The 22,864-nt window shown below is 45.7% G+C and overlaps 1 protein-coding gene across 10 annotated transcripts in view; it reads left to right on the top strand.

Moving 5' to 3' along the window:
* The window catches only part of MPPE1 (metallophosphoesterase 1), a 111,699-nt gene that overhangs the window by 7,914 nt on the left and 80,921 nt on the right, over nucleotides 1-22,864 (top strand). For all 10 annotated transcript variants that reach the window (XR_012221278.1, XM_073550988.1, XM_073550985.1 and 7 more), the window contains one exon: nucleotides 2,457-2,565. Coding sequence is in view for 9 of the 10 variants with exons in the window: in XM_073550988.1 (XP_073407089.1) it covers nucleotides 2,457-2,565 (109 nt within the window). In the remaining variant the exon portion in view is untranslated. The remainder of the gene's footprint in view (nucleotides 1-2,456; nucleotides 2,566-22,864) is intronic.

The raw sequence follows: 22,864 nt of genomic DNA, 5'->3' as shown, positions 1-22,864 counted from the left end.
GGGGTGCCAATGTGGTCCCATGGCAGAAGGGAGCCTACTGAAGGCCCCTGTCGCTGCCATATTGCTACTTCTTTGAAGCCCATACAAGATACTAATTAATTTCTCCATTTACTGCTTAAGCAGAGTTGCGCAGTACATTGTGCAAGTCTTGACTGTTTCAAGTTTCCTTAGGTGACTAAAAAAATAATAAAGCCGAAAGTGCTGGCATTCTAGCAACAAAACAGTAGGACTTTTTTTTATTTAGACATGTTTCCTGGTAATAAAACGAGCAAAGAAAAAATGTACAATTGGCTCACGTTCGACAGAGTAGTATACTTGTGGTCTTCAGTTAGTTGATTCGTATGGTACACTGATAATTGGGCCAGGTCCAAAGCTTGTAAGACAGGGTGAAAAGATCCATATCCAGCTCAAATACACGTACTAAATTTCAACTTTTATTCCATCTTTGCTAAAAAAAACCCGAAACCTATTGTGAAAAAATATTTTAAATGCAAACGTGGCCTACGCATTTCCATGGTTAAGAACCCATAATAGGTTATTAATGCCTAGGCCACTTGTTTCTATTTTAAATAAATATTTTTTTGACGAAGATGGAATACAAATCAGATTTTACTTGTATTGGATCTGGCTATACCTCTTTGGACCCTGTTATATATATATATATATATATATATATATATATATATATATATATATATATTGGTAGTTTTTAATTATAGATTTATTAGCAAATAACAAAAAAATTGTTTTCAAAGGTATACTTAGCGTCAAATATTGTATTCTATATCTGTCAGACTGATTAAAGTAGTCAAGTATTAACAAGATGACTATCCCAATCTATGGGGTACTGTTTCTCCTTGTGGATAATGCCAATACTGCATAAGGAGAATTAGGCTGAGTTCACAAGTCGCGTTTTTTTCGCGGCGGTTTTAAACACGCGATTTTGCTGCGAAAACGCAAAAAATAAGCATCCCATGCAATCCTATGGGATTCCGCAATGCTGTGCTAATGCTGCGTTTTTTTCCACGGCGGAATCGCTTTGCGGTATAAAACGCAGCATGCTCATTAATTTAGCGGAATCTCGGCGATCCCGCACCCATAGGATTGCATTGTTCCGCTTACTTCCCGCATGTGGCTGTGCCCACCATGCGAAAAGTAAGCAGAACACTTGCGGATGGTACCCACAGTCCGGAGTAGAGGAGACTGTCCTCTGGGTACCATATCCCTGTAAAAAATAGAATTAAAATAAAAAATATTGTTGTTCTCACCTTCCGGCGTCCTGCGCAGCCTTCCCGCCTCTCTCCACGCTTCCGGTCCCAGTAATCCTTTGCGAGAATGAACGCGATAACGTCGAGATCTCGCGGGAGCGCGACGTCTCACGGTCATTCGCGCAAAGGATTACTGGGACCGGGAGCGTGGAGAGAGGCGGGAAGGCTGCGCGGGACGCCGGAAGGTGAGAATAACAATATTTTTTTTTTTTTTTTTTATTTATTTTTTTTTACATCCTATCTTTTACTACTGAGTCTGCATAGGCAGCCTCAGTAGTAAAAAGTTTGTCACACTTGTCAAACACTGTGTTTGACGAATGTGACCAACCTGTCAATCAGTTCTCCAAGCGATGCTCCAGATTGCTTGGAAAACGCTAGCATTCTGCAAGCTAATTACGCTTGCAAATCGCTAGTATTTCTGCGGGAAAATTGCGGGAATTTAAAATGTGATTTTCCTGCGGAATGGAATTCCGGAATTCTCACCGTAACTTCCGTGAGTTCCGCTACGTGTGCAAATAGCCTTACAGGCCAAGCATGCTACTCTGGGAATTTAAATCTGTAATTTGCCTTTTTAGAGAAGAAGAGGACAGGAACTCTAGCACCACCTATTGGATGTAGCAATCCTAAAAGTCAATATCTACTCCTTAACATAACTTGGGATAAGAAGCTAAACACTTTATTTGCAGTCACATGCTTCTGGTTGTTTGCCCCTTATAAGGGCAAAGCAGGAAATCTGATTTGACTAGGTGACATGTTTCCTTACGCATGCTTTCCAATCTCCATTACAAGGGTTTCCCCCTACACCCACCATCAGGGGCATCTCACCCAGACATCAGCTTTGCACTGATGAGGGTGAAAATGCCCTAAAGAATGAGTCTTCAAATGGGGTATCTGGCTTGGCTTCATATCATAAATCACATGGCAAGTCTCGTTAAAGAGTTGGTACCGACTTTTAGGATTGTTACCCCCAATAGATGGCACTAGAGCTCCAGTCCTCTTCCTTTTTGAAGAGCGGATTTGAATATAACTGATCTATATGTTAGAAAGTTCTTGCTTGCCTGTTATTGTACATGAATTTTTGCAATCTGCTCTAGAAAACTGTCTGTGAACATGCAATGTGTCAAGTTTTCTTATTTCCTTTACTGCTGGGGGAAGTTTCCATATTCTGATAATGTTTTTTTTGGTTAGGGAATGGCAGATGGAGCGGGCGTATCAGAGTGCCATTTGGTTACTACAGCCGGATATTGTTTTTATTCTTGGAGATCTGTTTGATGAGGGTAAATGGAGCAACTCTAAGGTAACATAACTAACAATGCTGCTATTTTGGAATGAAAGTGTGGGTGTGTGTCAAAGAGTAAGACCCAGTATTTTTTTTTTTTTGGTAATGCCTGCATATTCTGATCAAGGGCTCAACCAGCTATAATTCCAAAAATCACAAGAAAATATTGCATAATTTAGGGTATTATCACATAATACAGGTACATAGTTTGTGATGCTATCACACATTTCACGCTGCTGGAACGTTATGATTCCAAAGAGTGTGGAAGGGAGCAGCTTTAGGGTATGTGCACATGCTGCGGAGTCTTCTGCAGATCCAGCCTCTGCGGATCCACAGCAGCTCCGCAGACAGTGTACAGTACCATGTAAGTCTATGGGATTTACAATCCGCAGTGCACATGCTGCGGTTTTTTTCACTGTGGCAAAGCTGCGGTTTTAAATCCGCTGCGGATTAAGTAATGGATAAGTAATAGATTAAGTAATGGATTCCGCTGCGGTTTGCCACCTATTCCATTGTCCAGGTGTCAAACCGCAGGGGAAAACCGCTGGCCAATCTACAGGAAAACCGCAGGTCAATTTACCTGCATTTTTTTAGAAAAATGTCTATGTGCTTAATTATCCAGCTAAACTTTTTATTTTAGTCAGTGATGAGAATAACCAAGCAAGTGAGTGTACAAAAATAAATTTCTGTTTTGCCATTTCCTCCCAAAATATCAGCGACCATTCTAGCCACCCTTCTGTTCAATAAATCCTAAGCGTTCCATCCATGGCGCTAGTGAGTTTCTTAGGCTGTAGTTGATGCTGCCCAAAAAGTTGATCAACAGATTCTCAGACACTGTGCTGAGAGGTCTATAGTTTTCCTTTACCGTAACCTTCCCATTTAAGAATTGCTCACAAGTTCTCAATAGGATTTAGGTCAGGTGAGCGAAGGGGCCATATCATTATTATATAGTCTTTAAGGACTTTACTGGCTAGTCAATAAGTGGAGTACTTTGATTAATGCAATAGCTTTGTCCTGCATAAAAATCATGGGTTTTCTTGAAAGATGCAGACTTTTTCCTGTACTACTGCTTGAAGAAAGTATCTTCTTAAAAACTGGCAGTAGGATTGGAATTGATTTTTGAGTCCATCTCCTGAAGCGGTCCAATTGGCTCATCTTTATGCCAGCTCATCGCAGTACCCCACCTCCACCTTGCTGGGGGCTGAGTCGAAGTGGAGATCTGTGCCCGTTACTGATCCAACCATGGGCCCATCCATCTGGTCTGTCGAGTCATTCTCATTTTATCAGTTTATGAAACCTTTGAAAAATGTGTCTTTAGATTTCTCGCCCCCTCTTGATGTTTCTCTTCTCGGTCTTGTTCAGTGATGGTCTGGTTTCAGTCTTCTTTCTTGGCCATGTTTCTGAGCACTGAACACCTGCTACCTCTGCGCTCTCCAGGTTGGTTGCAGTTCTGGAATATGACAGTACTGGAGGAAAATGGCTTCCTGGTCACTTCACATTTGATTCTTCTCATATCTTTAGCAGTTAATGTGCTTGTTTTTTTCTCCTGCGCCTCATTTGGGGACACAGACAGTGGGTGTTATGCTGCTGGCCACTAGGAGGACACTAAGTAAACCAGATAAAAAAGTTAGCTCCTCCCCTGCAGTATACACCTTCTCGCTGGCTGAGATTTCTCCAGTCTTTGCTTAGTGTCTGTAGGAGGCACTTGGGTCTGGTTTCAGACCCCACCGTTTTTATTTTATTTTTGAATTTTCTGTAAATTTTTATTTTTTAATTAACGGAGTGAAGGGGGCTTCTGTTCCTTTCTACGGCCCGCTCTCCTCCGAACCAACAACAGGCAAGCACGCGGAGTATACGTCCCGTACACCTTCCTGCGACGATTGGGGCTGATTCCTCTGACGATGGTTCCCTTACGGTCGGTACTCCATGGATACGAGGGCAAGAGCAACAGGACGTAGCACAGAAGTGCATGGAGAAGGACTTGAGCAGCGCTTTTCGGATGCCCTGAATCAGCCCCAGAGCTCTCCATCCCCTGCCACAGGGTGGATCGATTGAGCAATACCCCTTTAAGACTTCCTCCAGCTCTGCTACATTGCCCGGAGGATGAGACAGAGCTGGAAGACCCCGGACAGCGATGACCTGCCTGAGCACAGGAGTGGAGGTATGGGGTCGGGCCCTGTCCCCCGGGAGCAGCGCCGACTTAACGTCAGCGGAGGTGCATCGGCGCCCCCCCCCCCCCGCTTTCTGGGGTAGGCCAAAAATTTAGTCCCCGGCTCTTACGGCCTACTAGGCCGCAATTTGAGTAGCGCTGCCCGCGCTAACGTCGCCGCCCCCTCCTCTTGGCGCCTCTCATTACTCGTGAGACGTGCAATTCTAATCTCGGGGGGGCCATGTCTTCAGCTGCCGTTAACCCTTTCAGGAGCGCTATGCCTGCTCTGGACAGCCGGATACCGAGTGACACCATAGGGCCACCGTTTTTCCTCCCAGGGGACACAGCACAGGACCGTGGGTAAGCTGCATCTGCCCTCAGATTAAAGCTTAACCCCTTCCCGGTGCATTCCCTGCAGCTGCAGACAGACTCTGCCGTTAACCCTTTCAGGAGCGCTATGCCTCAATCTAAGGAGGCTAAATGGGATGCTAAGAAACACAGTGTTTTTTACCCTGTGTACCACTTGCAAGTCTGCCTTACCCAGTGCACAGACTAATCCGTTATGCACGGACTGCGACCTGGCCTGCGTCCCGACCTGCGCTCCAACGCCCCTCGATGCCGCTGCTGACCTGCGTTTTGTACCTCTGAGTGGGCTGCGTCCCTGTCACGGTCGGTGGAGTCTCTGACCCAGGCTATATTCTCCCTCAGGGAGGACTCTTTAAGTCAGAAAGCGTCCTTACCTCCCGCGGAGGGCTCTGGCGTCGGCCGGGAACCATCCACCAGCAGGGGCCATACTCGTCCAAGGGATGGTCAGGTCTCTAGAAAGCGGACCCTTGACGCGTCACCTAGTCACTTTTGCGCCTCAGCATCAGCGACTCCTGTCTCTCGCTCGCCCTCTCCTGAGGTTCACAGCGAGCACGACTCTGAATTCGAATCTGACACCAACTGATCAAGAGTCGCTTGATTCTCTTATAGAATCAGTCAACAGGATTCTGAGGTTGGATGAGGAAAATATTCCCGCTCTAGCACATCCTATCTCATTTATGAAAACCTAGCGTGTGTGCAGGTTATTTACCAGCCGTCCAGAAACATAGGGATTGGCCGCATTAGCGGTTCACAGGGCAAAAGTCTACTCAGGCTAAATGCCCTTTTCATCCAGACCTAATGTAGAATTGAAATGACAAAAATCTTGGCACTCAATATGTGAAATATTCAGATACTTTTTATTTCGTGCATCCTGACAGAAAGGATTAAACGTTTTCGATCCACTATAGGACCTTCATCAGAACAATCTTGTTTACTGAAATACACATACAAAAGGAGAACAAAAACAAAATGTTAATTGCTGTTTGCATCATCACAAGAATACATACTAACAAAAGAAATGACAAAATATATGTTCCAACTTCGTCAACAAACTTCCAAGGAGAAAGAGACTGCTAGTGGAGGTACTATCCAAGAGTGCTTTACTGAGTCAGGCGATGGTAACTCCAAAAGTGCTGTGCTGGTTAAGGAAGAGGGAGCCAATAAGTGAGTATGGTTACGCATCGAGGACTACACAGACCGAATATTGGTGGTAATATAGTGCGACCTTGTGCTTCAAAGGATGCAGGTATAGCGGTATATCATACATGTGCATTCTAGTGCTTCCAAGATGGCTAGGAATAGAATTCAAATCAATACCTGAAACAGATAAATCCTTTAAATGCTAGCCAAAGAGGACAAAGTAGAGAGTCTGAAAGCAAAATGGAGGCTCTAAGTGAAAATGCAAAAGATGTGACACAATGTACAGTCATATGTTAACGTTTGGGCATCCCTATTAATGTTAACCTTTTTTCTTTATAACAATTTTGGTTTTTGCAACAGCTATTTCAGTTTCATATATCTAATAACTGATGGACTCAGTTATATTTCTGGATTCAAATGAGGTTTATTGTACTAACAGAAAATGTGCAATCTGCATTTAAACAAAATTTGACCGGTGCAAAAGTATGGGCACCTCAACATAAAAGTGACATTAATATTTCGTAGATCCTCCTTTTGCAAAAATAACAGCCTCTAGTCGCTTCCTGTAGCTCTTAATGAGTTCCTGGATGAAGGTATTTGTGACCATTCCTATTTACAAAACAATTCCAGTTCAGTTAAGTTTGATGGTCGCCGAGCATGGACAGCCCGCTTCAAATTGTCCCACAGATGTTCAATGATATTCAGGTCTGGGGACTGGGATGGCCATTCCAGAACATTGTAATTGTTCCTCTGCATAGATTTGTAGATGAGTAGATTTGGAGCGGTGTTTTGGATCATTGTCTTGCTGAAATATCCATCCCCTGCTAACTTCAACTTCGTCACTGATTCTTGCACATTACTGTCAAGAATCTGCTGATACTGAGTTGAATCCATGCGACCCTCAACTTTAACAAGATTCCCGGTGCCGGCATTGGCCACACAGCCCCAAAGCATGATGGAACCTCCACCAAATTTTACTGTGGGTAGCAAGTGTTTTTCTTTTGCACCGGTCAAACTTTGTTTAAATGCAGATTGCACATTTTCTGTTAGTACAATAAACCTCATTTGAATCCAGAAATATAACTGAGTCCATCAGTTATTAGATATATGAAACTGAAATAGCTGTTGCAAAAACCAAAATTGTTATAAAGAAAAAAGGTTAACATTAATAGGGGTGCCCAAACTTTAACATATGTCTGTATATGGCATATCGCAGCATAGTAACAAATAAGTGTGGTCATACAATGGGAGAATAACTAAGATGGGATAGCCTGTGAATGTGTTAAGAAGCTGGCGTCTGGGAAGCGTATATGGACAGAACCGTCCAAATTTAGAGCAGGCAGCTGGGAAAATAGATGACCAATAAAGAAGTGACATACTGGTAGGAGGCAGGAAATGAGTTGAGGGGAAATAAATCTACCTGTGCACCATATGGCTTCAGAGAAGAGACCTCCAGGGTCACTGGTATAGGGAGTGGAGATAGCGCTGATAGCAGTGGGTATATAACCTCTGGAGTAGTATAGCGCTGAAGAGAAAAAAAGGAAGGTACATGAAAGTGTTAAATGACAGGAGTTCGGCTTATCGCCTCATCTCCTGCTATAATTACCAAGTGCAAAAAATAAAAAGAGGGGGAGCACACTAAGGCGGTAAATGAGGGACACCAGTGTGTTTAACAAAGGTAATCCACTCACCTGATGTGGTTGTGAAGGGTCACAACCACCTAAGGAAGTTTTTGGCCGCTGCAGATCCCGGGATGCAGATAAAACAATAGAGAAGAGAAAAGCTGGGGTTTGTCCGCGCTAGACCACATGGAACCAACCGAAGATGCAAGCAAAACCTTTATTCACATTCAAGCCAACGTGTTTCATGGTCTTCTGTATTATAATTACCAAGTGACATCCTGGTCTGTGGTCTGGCTACCCATGTGGAAGACGCTGTGAGGAGTGAGCACTTCCTGGTTTAAATACAGCCCAGGAGTGTATCACAGCGGTCACATGATCAGGGAGCAATGGGAAGAGCAGTAAAGCAGGGAAATGAATTAAGCACCAGCTGTACCGCTGTGTGAGCCGCACAGGATGTAAACAAACAGTGCTGTGTCCTGGGGTTGGACAACAGAGCCAGGGGAGGATCAGAGAGACAAAAGAAGCCACTGTGTGCAACACTGCCTAAGTCTATGCTAATAGGGAAGTCAAGTTCATACAATGGTGTGTGTGGACTGTGCAGTCTTAAGGGGCTTTTACATTCAGCGATGCACCAGCGATATGACCCGGTCAGGATCGCTGGTGCATCGCTAAATGATCGCTAGTGAGCTTCCACACAGGAAGATCTCACAGCGATGCAGCAGCGACGCAGCGCACGATACTCACGTTTCACACACATCGATCCAGACGTCCTCCCGCCCGCCTCCACGCGTCGCTCGTCTCACACAGCAGGAAGCCCAGCAGGAAGCGCCCGACGAGAAATGGAGCCGGACATTCTTGCGCGATCAGCGATGGACAGCGGGTGAGCCGGTCGGTGGTAAGTATCACACATAGCGATATCGCTATAACGTCACAAAATCAGTGCCGTTTTAGCGATATTGCTAGCGATATCGCTATGCGTAAAACCCCCTTTATGGAGTATATGCTAATTAAGAGTGGGTGTTCAACTGCATTGGGGTCCATCTGGGACCTGCAATACCATTACATGGTAAAGCCCAGAGCCTCAAGAATTGGCTGAGACACCCCTCATTGATAGGGGCTGCTAACAATGCTAGTACTACTGACTGCAAATATGATACTCAAAAAGCTGCTTCACAATGAGTATATTGCTATTGACGGGTAATAATGTGGTAACTGCTGCCAACTGAACCATATACATTACCGTGTGTGTAGAGTCAAAGGTGAGACGTGATGTGAAGATTATCGATTCTGAAAGAAAAATAGAGAGATTAGAGAGGAGGTCATGAATAAAAATCAGGTTACAGTCACATTATAAAAATGCAGAAACCTCATATTCCCTATTAAGTCCCTTTGGCTCTAGAGTCTGTAAAGTAAATATCCAAAAGGCCTCCCTCTTTTTGAGCAAATTAGACCTGTTTTGGTCCCTCCTACTGATGTCAACCTGTTCCAAAACCTGAAACCTAAGCTGCGATTTATTGGGATTCTTGTCATGAAAATGTGATGGAAGGGGCAAATGAGTTTTTTTTTGCAACGGATGGTGGATTTGTGGTGTGATATTATGTCTCTAATTGTCTGAGTGGTTTCGCCCACATAAGCGAGTCCACAGGGGCATTTTATGATGTATGTAACAAAGGACGACTTACAAGTATAGAATGTAGGGTTGGTTACAGTCCCCTCCGGTGGACCCTCCTGTATCCCGTCTTGCTTCTAAAACGCTCCTATCTGTTTCTGAGGGTTCCTCAGTCAGAAACCCCTCCGATCGTCAAATTGACTACCCTGCCCGTTCAGTGTTTTTTTTCCTCTTCGCCACGACAGCACCCACTGAGAGAGGGGATCCGCCCCCGGAACAGGAAACCTACAGAGAGATAAATGGGGCGGTCCCCCTCGCTCCCTCAGTTTTGGTTTCCTGTTCCTGGAAAGGAACCCACAGAAGAGGATTCCTGGTCTGGTAGCCGCCTGCGTGCAGAATATGAGCAGCAGGGGCCCCAGGACTGGAGGCAGCATCGGGCGGAGAGGTGTGTTCCCCCCCCCCCCCAGAGCTGGTAATGCAGGTGAGGCCGGAGGTGACAGCGGTGCCAAGGCTCACTAGGGGAAGGGGACATGGCCATACCCGCCCCCCACCCGAGGGGGCAGGCGCATTACAGGTACCATATGGGGCATACTGGGCTGCGCCCCCCCCCCCCCCCCCCCCCCCGAGGCAGAAGAGCTCGAGCGCCGTGCTGAGCAGCGCCACCGGGATCCATACCTGCGGCAGGGGTTAATGGAGAAGGACCCTGTGGATGGCGGGGCGCAGATGCGCGGTGAGCATCGCCGGCCGCATCACTATTCACGGTGACCGAGCGTTCCCCCAGGTGAGGCAACCCGGAAGTGGTTGAAGACTTCCGGGGTCAGGACAGGAGGCAGAGACCGCGGGACAGCGCCCGCGCATGCGCAGTAGAAAGAAGAAGAAGAAAAAAAAAAAAAAAAAAAAAATGAAGAGGAGCAGCTATAGCAAGGCTTTAAAAGGAAGCTGCAGACACAGCGCTAGTGCGCAGTCATGTCGTCCTTAGATGACCCAGCTTCGCTCCCGTTAGGTCAGCCAGTGGAATCCCCACATGGCAGTAGACAGAGCAGTGCTACAAGGAGAAGCAGTAGCACCAGGAAAAGTGGCAGCTCCAGGAAGGAATCTAGTGGACCTTCCAGGCAAGATGAGCCCTTAGAGAAAAAACGCAAGGAGAAGAAGTCGTCCCATGCCTCGCCTCAGCCTGGGTCGCGGACACCGCAGCCGGTAGTTTACTGACGAAACTCACGGGTGAGTGTTTTTTGGTCAGAATAAATGATTGATGGCCTTCTTTTTCTGGTCCATACCCCTTTAGGCTAAAAGAACGGAGAAGGCGAAACATAGAGAGTGTGCCTTATGTTCTCAGCCCCTCCCAGACGGCCACCCTAAGAGATTATGCCAATCCTGTATTGAAGAGGCCTTACAGGAGGAATCCTCACGGAAAAAGGAGGATATCCGGGCAATGATGAGAGGAGCTACGGGCCTTAGGCGGTTCCAGTAGTTTGGGGGGGGTCACTCCTCAGAGAAATATGTTCGCCAAGAGGAGGAGTTTCGCTGGCGTCAAAGTCGCCGTCAGAAACTGGGGATCTAGATTCCGATAAGTCCCAGGAATACCTGTCCTCAGAGGACGAGGACCAGACGTGTTTCCCCACGGACAGTGTCAGTAATTTAGTGAAGTCTGTCTGAAATACTATGGGGTTGCCAGAGAGTAAGGACCCCTCAAGACATAATGTTTGCGGGCATCTCCCTTAGAAAAGTCCGGGCATTCCCAGTGGTCCCAGCTGTAAAAGAGCTAGTGAAAAGGGAGTGGGAGAAACGAGGTCAGAGAACGTTTCTCCCCTTAACGTCAAAGTGTAAGTATCCCTTTGACGATGAGGATTTAACAGCCTGGTCAAGAGCCCCCAAAGTGGATGCGGCAGTGGCCTCTACCTCTCGTAGATCCTCCTTGCCGGTAGAGGATTCGGGAACTTTGGCTGATTCTTTGGATCATAAAACCGATACATTCCTTAAAAGATCGTGGGAAGCATGTACGGCAGCCTTTAAGCCCGCAATAGCAGCCACGTGCACGGCAAGATCAATGTTGGTGTGGCTGAATGACTTGGAGGACAATATTAAAAATGGAGTAGCTAGGAATAGACTCCTTTCCTCTGCCCCTCATTAAGGGAGCAGCGGCCTTCCTCTCCGACTCCTCCGCGGACTCCCTCCGGTTATCGGCTAGAGCGGCAGGACTGACCAATGCAGGCAGGCGGGCCTTATGGTTGAAGGGGTGGAAAGGAGACACACAAACAAAGACTAGACTGTGTGCTATACCCTGCCAGGGTAAGTACCTGTTTGGCACGGAACTGGATGAGATTTTGACAAAAGCGGGGGAGAGGAAGAAAGGTTTCCTTAACCCGTATGTTCCGTTCAACAGGAGGGCCTACAGGAAGCCGCCGTTTGGTAAAAAGAAGGACTTTAGGCCCCAGGACCGCTGGGGAAATAAAGACCCCAAGCAAAGGGGCAAACTATTTGGGAAACGTCCCTTCAGGGGAGACAGGTCCCGATAAAACCATTACACCGGTAGGTGGCAGGCTATTAAAATTCAGCCGCCAATGGGAGAAGGTGACATCAAACCCATGGGCCATAAATATTGTGTCATCAGGCCTAAGATTAGAATTTGTTCGGCATCCACCGAACTCCTTCCTATTGACTTCTATGAAGTCCGGAACACAGCAGAAAGCACTGGAGATGGAGATTGCAGTACTGCTAACTAAACAGGTCCTGGTAGAGGTCCCAGGGGACGAAGTAGGAATGGGCTTTTATTCTCTATTTTTAGTCCCAAAACCAGATGGCTCCTTTAGGACCATAATAAATTTAAAAAAGCTTAATACCTTCTTAAAACTGAGGTCGTTTAAAATGGAGTCGATAAAGTCTGCAATAAAGCTTTTGTTCCCCAGGTGTTAGTCATATGTAAAAGTTTGGGCACCCCTATTAATGTTAACCTTTTTTCTTTATAACAATTTTGGTTTTTGCAACAGCTATTTCAGTTTCATATATCTAATAACTGATGGACTCAGTTATATTTCTGGATTCAAATGAGGTTTATTGTGCTAATAGAAAATATGCAATCTGCATTTAAACAAAATTTGACCGGTGCAAAAGTATGGGCACCCTTATCATTTTCTTGATTTGAACACTCCTAACTACTTTTTACTAACTTCCTGAAGCACTAAATTGGTTTTGTAACCTCATTGAGCTTTGAACTTCATAGCCAGGTGTATCAAATCATGAGAAAAGATATTTAAAGTGGCCACTTGCAAGTAGTTCTCCTATTTGATTCTCCTATGAAGAGTGGCATCATGGGCTCCTCAAAACAACTCTCAAATGATCTGAAAACAAAGATTATTCAACATAGCTTTTCAGGGGAAGGATACAAAAAGTTGTCTCAGAGATTTAACCTGTCAGTTTCCACTGTGAGGAACATAGTAAGGAAATGGAAGAACACAGGTACAGTTCTTGTTAAGCCCAGAAGTGGCAGGCCAAGAAAAATATCAGAAAGGCAGAGAAGAAGAATGGTGAGAACAGTCAAGGACAATCCACAGACCACCTCCAAAGACCTGCAGCATCATCTTGCTGCAGATGGTGTCAGTGTGAATCGGTCAACAATACAGCGCATGCAAAACACCTTTTTGTATGACCAAACAACTCAATCTTTGTTTCATCAGTCCACAGGACCTTCTTCCAAAATGTAACTGGCTTGTCCAAATGTGCTTTTGCATACCTCAGGCGACTCTGTTTGTGGCGTGCTTGCAGAAACGGATTCTTTCGCATCACTCTCCCATACAGCTTCTCCTTGTGCAAAGTGCGCTGTATTGTTGACCGATGCACAGTGACACCATCTGCAGTAAGATGATGCTGCAGGTCTTTGGAGGTGGTCTGTGGATTGTCCTTGACTGTTCTCACCATTCTTCTTCTCTGCCTTTCTGATATTTTTCTTGGCCTGCCACTTCTGGGCTTAACAAGAACTGTACCTGTGTTCTTCCATTTCCTTACTATGTTCCTCACAGTGGAAACTGACAGGTTAAATCTCTGAGACAACTTTTTGTATCCTTCCCCTGAAAAGCTATGTTGAATAATCTTTGTTTTCAGATCATTTGAGAGTTGTTTTGAGGAGCCTATGATGCCACTCTTCATAGGAGAATCAAATAGGAGAACTACTTGCAAGTGGCCACTTTAAATACCTTTTCTCATGATTTGATACACCTGGCTATGAAGTTCAAAGCTCAATGAGGTTACAAAACCAATTTAGTGCTTCGGGAAGTCAGTAAAAAGTAGTTAGGAGTGTTCAAATCAAGAAAATGATAAGGGTGCCCATACTTTTGCACCGGTCAAATTTTGTTTAAATGCAGATTGCACATTTTCTGTTAGTACAATAAACCTCATTTGAATCCAGAAATATAACCGAGTCCATCAGTTATTAGATATATGAAACTGAAATACATGTTGCAAAAACCAAAATTGTTATAAAGAAAAAAGGTTAACATTGATAGGGGTGCCCAAACTTTTACATATGACTGTATATGGCAGTCTTGGATCTAAAGGACGCCTATTACCATCTCCCCATATATCGTGGGCACCAGAGGTTCCTGCGGGTAGCAGTCTGGTTCAGAGGTCGGATTCAGCATTTCCAGTTTGCGGCAATGCCATTCGGACTATCCATGGCTCCTCGGGTATTTAAAAATTGATGCTGGAGGTTATGTCGTATGTAAGGCTGAATGACACACTAGTGGTCCCTTACTTGGATGACCTACTCATAGTAGGAAAGTCTGTTTCACAGTGCGAGGCCAGAATATATAAGATTATCTCATCCCTGAGAACACTAGGCTGGCTAATTAACTGGGAGAAGTCCAGGCTAGAACCAGTAACCTGTCAGAGGTTCCTAGGCCTGCAAGTGGACTCCGTAGCTGAGGAATGCTTTCTGCCACACGCCAAAGTGATAGCCATAATCAATAAGATACGGAATACTATAGAAAGACCTGTAATATCATTGAGACAGGGTATGTCCTTGCTGGGATCCTTAATATTGTGTATTCCAGCGGTGCAATGGGCCCAGTTCCACTCCAGAGAACTACAGTGGGCTATTCTGCAGGAAACAGACTGCAGGGGCGGTTGGAGGGGAAGATGTCCCTATCGCCCGAGGTGGTTGAATCCCTAAGATGGTGGTTAATTCCTTCCAATTTATCGAAGGGAGTGCAATGGTGGGTGATTCCCTCCAAAATACTCACCACGGATGCCAGCCCCTTGGGTTGGGGGGCCCATTTAGAGGAGCACATGGTACAAGGCTGGTGGCGTAATGATGAAATAGAGACCTCCTCTAATGTAAAGGAGCTAACAGCAATTTTCTATGCCATATCTCATTTTCTCCCGCAGTTAAGGGGCGCCCACGTAAGAATCCAGACAGACAATACCACCGCAGTGGCCTATATAAACCGGCAAGGAGGCACGCGGTCAGTGCCACTGATGTCTATTGCAGGAAAGATCCTGGAGATGGCCGAGGTACATCTTCTTTCCTTGTCAGCACTCCATATAAGAGGAGTAGACAACTCCCGAGCAGACTACCTCAGTCGCCAAGCCCTATATCAGGGCGAGTGGGTCCTCAGCAGGCACGTCTTCGAAATGATAGCGTCAGAATGAGGCACACCAGAGATAGACCTATTCGCGACCAGAGCCAACAGGCGCGTAAAAAGGTTTGCTTCACTCTACAGGTCGGACAACCCAGACATTCTAGATGCCCTCCAAGCACCTTGGACATTCCAGCTAGCCTATGCCTTCCCTCCAATGGTTCTACTACAAACAGTAGTCAGGAAAATAAGGCAGGAGAGGGCGAGGGTCATCTTGATAGCCCCGTTTTGGTCAAAAAGACCGTGGTTTTCATGGCTGAGAGCCATGTCAGTAACCGACCTGTGGATCCTGCCGCTGCACCAGAATCTTCTCTCGCAGGGACCCTGCTACCATCCACAGGCCAAAGCCCTGCACCTAGCGGCCTGGAATTTGAAAGGGAGCTACTGAGGCAGAAAGATTTCTCAAAGAACCTAATCAATACCCTGCTGCAAAGCAGGAAGGAGTCCACAAAAAAATATATGCTAAAGTGTGGAAAAAGTTCCTGGCCTTTCACCCAGCAAAACTAACCGGTGAAGTACCCATTACGGCCATTCTAGAGTTTCTGCAAAGAGGCCGAGAATTAAGGCTCTCGGTAAGCACTCTAAAGGTCCACGTGTCAGCTCTAGGAGCCCTATTTAACTATAACGTGGCAGCAAATAGATGGGTGACCTGTTTCATCTCAGCTTGTCAACGCTCAGAGCCGGTGCATATTCCTCAGCTACCAGCATGGAACCTTACTCTAGTTTTGGATGCTTTCACTCAGGCACCATTTGAGCCTATAAGCTCAGCATCACTGAAGTGCCTCTCTTTAAAAACTGCTACGCTAGTAGCCTTAGTATCGGCTAGAAGAGTGAGTGATCTTCACGCTCTATCAGTAGACCCTCCGTTCCTGTCAATAACACGAGACAGTCTGATTTTAAAGACAGACCCGTCCTACCTTCCAAAACGGGCAACTAAATTTCATAGATCTCAGGAGATATACCTACCTTCCTTCCATGAGAACCCGTCAATACAAGACGAGATAAAATATCACACTTTAGATGTGAAAAGAGCAGTGCTAGCCTACCTAGATAGGACCAGTCCCTGGAGGCAGAGTAGGTCTCTTTTTGTCTCCTTCCAGGGTAGCAGGAAGGGGTCTGCAGTTACATCAGGCACGATATCCAGATGGATTAGAGATGCTATCACAATGGCGTATCTGACAAAAGGAGAAGACCCTCCACTGGGGATTAAGGCACACTCTACTAGAGTCATATCATCCTCCTGGGCCGAGAGAGCGAACGTCCCAATTGAACAAATATGTAAGGCTGCAACCTGGTCTTCTCCGTCTACCTTTTATAGTCACTATAGACTAGATTTATCCTCTACCGAGGATTTGACTTTTGGTAGATCAGTCCTTAACACGGTGTGCCCTCCCAAGTGATTATCTCTGGAAATCTCTCAGTGGGTGCTGTCGTGGCGAAGAGGAAAAACCGGATTACTTACCGGTAATACTCTTTTGTAGAGTCCACGACAGCACCCGCTCACTTCCCTCCCGTAAAGATTTTTTCACACATGGGTCTCCTTTGTGGTGGAGATTATGAGTTAAGTTAAATATGTGATTAAACTTAGTAAACATAAAATTACATAGGGGTAAGATAGATGAATCGCCCAAACAAATTGACTAAAACATGTATGGCGGTTCCTCCGTTGTTCTCGGTAACACAAACTGAGGGAGCGAGGGGGACCGCCCCATTTATCTCTCTGTAGGTTTCCTGTTCCGGGGGCGGATCCCCTCTCTCAGTGGGTGCTGTCGTGGACTCTACAAAAGAGTATTACCGGTAAGTAATCCGGTTTTTGAAGCTTCAGGAGCAGCGTTTTTTTTCCCATCTTTCACGGCAATTTTGGTCACTAAGGCATTGGCCGCTTGGGCAGAAGTCTTGATTACTTCCTTCCAGGGCACCAATCTTCCTCCGGAGGCAACCACTGTCGCCAGGCAGATAATTCACGCAGCGGACTTTGTAGTAGACGCTTCTTTTGATGCCGCCAATTGCACGGCTCAAACTGCCGCTAATGCGATCTCCATTAGAAGAGCCCTATGCTCCGTGGCTGGCGGGCGGATGCCACACCTAAAAGATCGTTGACTTCTCTCCCCTTTCAAACGAGTCGTCTTTGTGGAGACAAACTGGACCAGCTCTTTTCTGATACTACCGGGGGGAAAAAGTAAATTCCTTCCTCAACAAAACGGGCTGTACGGCCGTTTCTCAACCAACAGCCGACGCGTTTTCGATCTTCTCGCAACAATTCTGGTTGGTCCTCCTCTACCTTCTCTTCCGGATCAGGTCGGTCCCCGCGTGCAGACAGAGGATCCCAGGTCCCATACAGACCTAACCGCTCTTGGAAACCCAGGCCTAGGGCTTCTGGATCTAAGGGAGCCAGATCTCATAGATCTACCCAATGACTACAAGTGGGTCAGGGAGCTGGTGTCCTCCGGATACAAGATAGAATTTTTCTTCTCCCCCTCCAACTCGGTTTTTTCCTGTCCTCTCCCCCCAAGAAAAAGAGCCTTACTTCGGGCTGTGCTAAGGGACTGAGTCATCATTCCGGTCCCTCATCACGAAAGGTTCAGGGGATTTTATTCAAACCTTTTTGTGGTTCCAAAAAAGGATGGGACGATGCGACCCATTCTGGATCTCAAACTGTTATATCAGTTTTTCAAGGTACGGCGATTCCGAATGGAATCTCTCCGATCAGTTGTCACTTCCATGGAAAAAGGAGAGTTCCTAGCATCCATCGACATCAAGGACGCTTACCTTCACATTCCGATCTGCCCGTCCCACCAGCAGTTCCTGCGTTTTGCAATTCACAACGAACTGGAAGTGTTCCTCGCCTTGCCCTTCGGACTCGCCACCGCCCCCAGGGTCTTTACCAAGGTCATGGCGGCTGTCATGGCCATTCTTCACTCAGGGAGTGGTGGTGTTACCGTACCGACCTGCTCATCAAGGCTCCGTCCCTTCCAGCCTGCAAGGAATCCATGGATAACAGTAAATACACTTTCTCGCCTGGGGTGGAAGGTAAACTTCGAAAAGTCTTTCCCAAAACCGGCTCAGCAGATTTCCCTGTTAGGAATGATCTTGGACACTTCCCGCGGGTTGGTCATTCTCCCTCCAGGAGAGACTCAAGCCTTACAACAGGCAGCGCGGACTCTTTCCCGACCGGTTTCTCACTCCATTCGTTTCAGCATGAGAGTTCTCGGAAAGATGGTGGCAGCGATGGAAGAAGTTCCATTTGTACAGTTCCACCTCCGTCCCTTACAACACGCGTTGCTGTTAGCTTAGGACAAGAACCCGTTCTCCCTGGACCGTCGGATCCCTCTGTCCCTGCAGGTCAGGCAAGCCCTCAGGTGGTGGACACTGAGGTCCTTCCTGAATCAAGGGAGGTCTTTTCTACCACCGACGCAAGTCTCCTCGGCTGGGGTGCGGTCTTTCGTCACCACACGGCACAGGGTCATTGGTCAACTCGAGAGTCACGTCTCCCCATCAACATTTTGGAGATATGAGCGATCAGATTAACTCTACGGAGTTTTCACCATCTCCTCACAGGGTCCCCCCCCATCAGGATTCAATCCGACAACGCCACGGCTGTAGCGTATATCAACCGCCAGGGATGTACCCGGAGCAGGTTGGCCGTGCACAAAGTGAGTCACATCCTTCATTGGGCCGAGCGTAGAAAATTGAAAATTGGGCGGCAGATTTTCTCAGTCGCCAAGGCATTGCCTCGGGGAAGTGGTCTCTTCGTCCAGAAGTCTTTCAGCAGATTTGTCATCGTTGGGGGACTCCGGATGTGGATCTCATGGCCTCAAGACTAAACAACAAGGTTCCTCGATTCATTGCGCGATCCATGCGACATCAGAGCAGACGCCCTAGTTCTGCCATGGCACCAGTTCCGGCTCCCGTACATCTTCCCTTGCTTCCGAGGGTCATCCAAAAGGTCAGAGCGGAGGGAGTACCAGTGATCCTGGTTGCGCCAGATTGGCCGAGCATAGTATGCAGAACTAATACAACTAGTCGCCGACGTTGCCTGGCGACTTCCAGATCGCATGGCTCTGCACTCGCAGGGCTCTACACTCGCAGGGCCCGATTTGCCACAAGAACTTCGGGGCCCTGCCTTTGACGGCGTGGCCCTTGAATCCTGGATTTTAGCACAGGCTGGGTTCTCTCACGACATGATTTCCACCATGATTAGTGCTAGGAAGCCTGTGTCCATGTGCATCTATCACTGCACCTGGAAAACCTTCTTTTCGTGGCGCCAGAATCATGGTCGATCACCTCTGGTGTTTTTCCATTCCAGCCATATTGGAATTCTTTCACTCTGGATTAAAATCAGGCCTCGCTCTTAGCTCGTTCAAGGGCCAAATTTCGGCCTTGTCAGTGCTTTTCCAACGCAAAACTGCCACCAAACTTCAGGTCAAGACGTTCATTCAGGGAGTTTCCCATGTGACACCTCCTTTATAGAAGGCCATTGGAATCATGGGACCTTAACCTGGTTCTCAGGGCCTTACAGGAGGCTCCTTTAGAACCGCTGCAGGACGTGTCACTGTCCGTCCTCTCTTGGAAGGTGGTCTTTCTAGTGGCAATTACGTCAATCAGACGAGTTTCGGAATTGGCAGCCCTGTCCTGCGGTTTTCCGTTCCTGAATTTTCATCAGGAAAAGGTAGTTCTCAGGACGTCTCCTCTTTCCATCTCAACAAGGAAATTGTTTTGCCTTCCTTTTGTCCGGTGCCAGTCCATCGCATTGAGAAGGCCCTCCACTACCTCTTGAAGCTCATCAAGAGAATGCCAAGAGTGTGCAAAGCAGTAATTAAAGCAAAAGGTGGCTTCTTTGAAGAACCTAGAATATAAGACATATTTTCAGTTGTTTCACACTTTTTTGTTAATTATATACTTCCACATTTGTTAATTCATAGTTTTGATGCATTCAGAGTGAATCTACAATTTTCATAGTCATGAAAATAAAGAAAACTCTTTTGAATGAGAAGGTGTGTCCAAACTTTTGGTCTGTACTGTACACCATTGCATTATATGTTAGATAATATATCCTGAGAGCAATCCCCTAACAAATACCAAACCTAAACGCCTCATTCCCCCATAAAGTAAGTTAAACTGCCACAAAAGCTACCAAAAAGCACCTCCCCTTGAGAAAGCGAGGCTGACAGCGGCAAAACGTGCGTCGGGGTGCATTTGGACCTGCTCTTCAGTACTGGGTGAGAGCTTTTCTCCTTTCCACAAAATAGCTTATTGATCGGGACATGATATGAAATTGCGTTTACTGTGTTGTGGTATAAAGGAGAAGGACCTTTTTAAGCTGTTTGCGTGGTCCCAATTGGTAGCTTTTGTGGCAGTTTAACTTTATGGGAGAATGTGGCGTTTAGGTTTGGTATTTGTTAGGGGATTGCTCTCAGGATTTATTATTATCTGACATAACGCAATGGTGTATATATGTTGTATTGAGTGCCACATGGTCTTTTTTGGTGTCTGGTGTAACACATCTTTTTATTCATGTTTGTCTTTTAACTTTGTTATATAAATAAAGTAACTTGTGTAATTTTATATTATAAAACTCCTATGGTTCTCTTGTTTTTATATTATGGAGTACTGGAGTTGCAAAGTGTATTACACTTTGCACACTGTACAATGAGTCTGGTTATTGGTATATTAATCCCAGTGTAATACTTGTTAGTTAACTCTTTTTGGCTCATTTTACCAGAGTGAAAAAAGCTGCCTAATAATTATGCACACATTAATAAAGGGTGTTGATATTCTTAGGCCATACCCACCTTCATTACACAAATACACCACCTGATCTGCTTCATCCAATAAGCATTCAAGTTTATGTAGCTTGGAGATGGAAAATCTGCATAAATGATATGGTCAAATTACTCACATGCCTAATAACTCTGCACACGGTATATATCGGAGTTTCTTTCGGAATCCCTGAAAAAAATTTTTTCTGATGGTAATCTCAACAGAGCCCCCAAAAGTCACTGTGGACACATTTTTGTACATGGAAAAAGATGACTTTTCATTCAAGTGACTGGCTACTTTGGGGGTTATCTGTTGAAATCCTGTTTTTTAGGGATTCTCATGGAAACCCCAACGTATTGCTTGGCATAGAGCGCTGTATTAGTGTGACCCTTGTCCAATATGACTGCCCACAGGAAAATTAAAATAAAAAATATTTCGCTACAGCAAAATCTACTGAATGAAATGAAAATGAGAAATGAGAAATAAGAAACAAATCCCTGATAGTAATTAATGGTGTGCACTTTTGTGTCTTTAATAATCTTATCTGCTATATTGCTCAGGTACCGTAACTAAAAATATCCAAATTATCAATCGGTCATTGTTCACTTCTCTGGACTATTCTCAGTCTGAGCTGTACATTTTATGGTGATTTTCTATTATACGTGTCAGGAGAAACAATGGACTGTTTGTAGGGTGATTGCCGGTCTGATTAGAGAGGAAGATAATTAGAAAATTAATGTTACTAGGAACGCTGTATTAGGCCTCATTCACACATCAGTACTTTTGATCAGTATTTGTATGCCAAAACCAAGAGTGTCTCCAAACAAAGAATAGGAGTCATTCTTTCAATTATATTTTTTTTCTCGATAAGTTCCATTCCTGGCTTTGGCATGCAAACACTGATGCAAAATACTGACCAAATACTGCCGTGTGAATGAGCCTTCAAAGATATTGGCCTGTCTAATTGTGCCTTTAGAGGTAGTAGTTTTACTAAACACATAGTTATCTGTTCTCCTTCTTTTAAACCAATGTATGCACTTGATTCTCCTGTAATCTCACACATTCTATATTTTTATGGAAGACATAATGGCAGAAGTCCACATTGTCTTCTAAATTTGTGCATTATTCTTAAATCATGTGATCTTATTAGCAATTTATTTGCTTTCTGTTTAGTTACAGAAGTTAAATTTAAGTTGTCACCAGAAAATTACCTTTAAACCCTTCACAACATTCGTCGTACATGTACTGCGCATGTCGTGTCTCCCCCTTTGATGTGGGCTTCGGCGGTGAGTCCACTTCTTTCCCGGTTCATGTCAGCTGTTTTGAACAGCTAACATGTGCCCGGAACAGCTGCAGGTAGAATCGCGTTCCGCCCGCCGCTGTTAACCCCTTTAAATGCCCTTTTAAACACGCAGTGACAGTTCAGTGCCGACAGGCACGGCAAGGGGTGCAGGGAACCTTGCAGTCGGTCCCCGCACCCAGAGCTCTGTGATTAGTCAGTCAATCTGACTGACTAAACACAGCGCGATCGGGCAGGAGATGCTGAAATTTCAGCATCTCCTGCCCGTTCAGTGCAAGAGTTCAGCGCTGCAGTGGTTGAGCATCCTGCACTGACAGCCAGGAGCGGCGTCCGTGCCGCCCCTGGCTGTTAACCCCCTGAGTGCTGCGATCACAGCGTTCAGGGGGGGAGGCAGAGGGTCGGGGGCTCCCTCTGCCTCAGATCGGCATCCCCGCGATGTAATCGGGGGGCCGATCTGTGCCATGATGACCCCGGGTTTGTCATGACAAGTTCCGGGTCATCCAGCTATGGAAAGCCGCTGAGACCATGCTCACAGCATGATCTCAGCAGCTTTCTCCATAGGTATAATACATTGCAATGCTGGAGCATTGTAATGTATTATATCTGCAACAAAAGTGAAAGTCCCATAAAGGAACTAGGTAAAAAAAAAAAAAAAAATGTAAAAATGTTAACAAAAATAATAAAAAAATTCCCCAAATAAATACACTTTTGTAAAAAAAACAAAAAACATACACGTTTTGT

Source organism: Dendrobates tinctorius, unplaced genomic scaffold (genome assembly GCF_039654945.1).
Source record: "Dendrobates tinctorius isolate UK_male_01 unplaced genomic scaffold, ASM3965494v1 ptg000171l, whole genome shotgun sequence".
NCBI lineage: Eukaryota > Metazoa > Chordata > Amphibia > Anura > Dendrobatidae > Dendrobates > Dendrobates tinctorius.
This window is presented reverse-complemented; position numbering and strand designations above follow the sequence as displayed.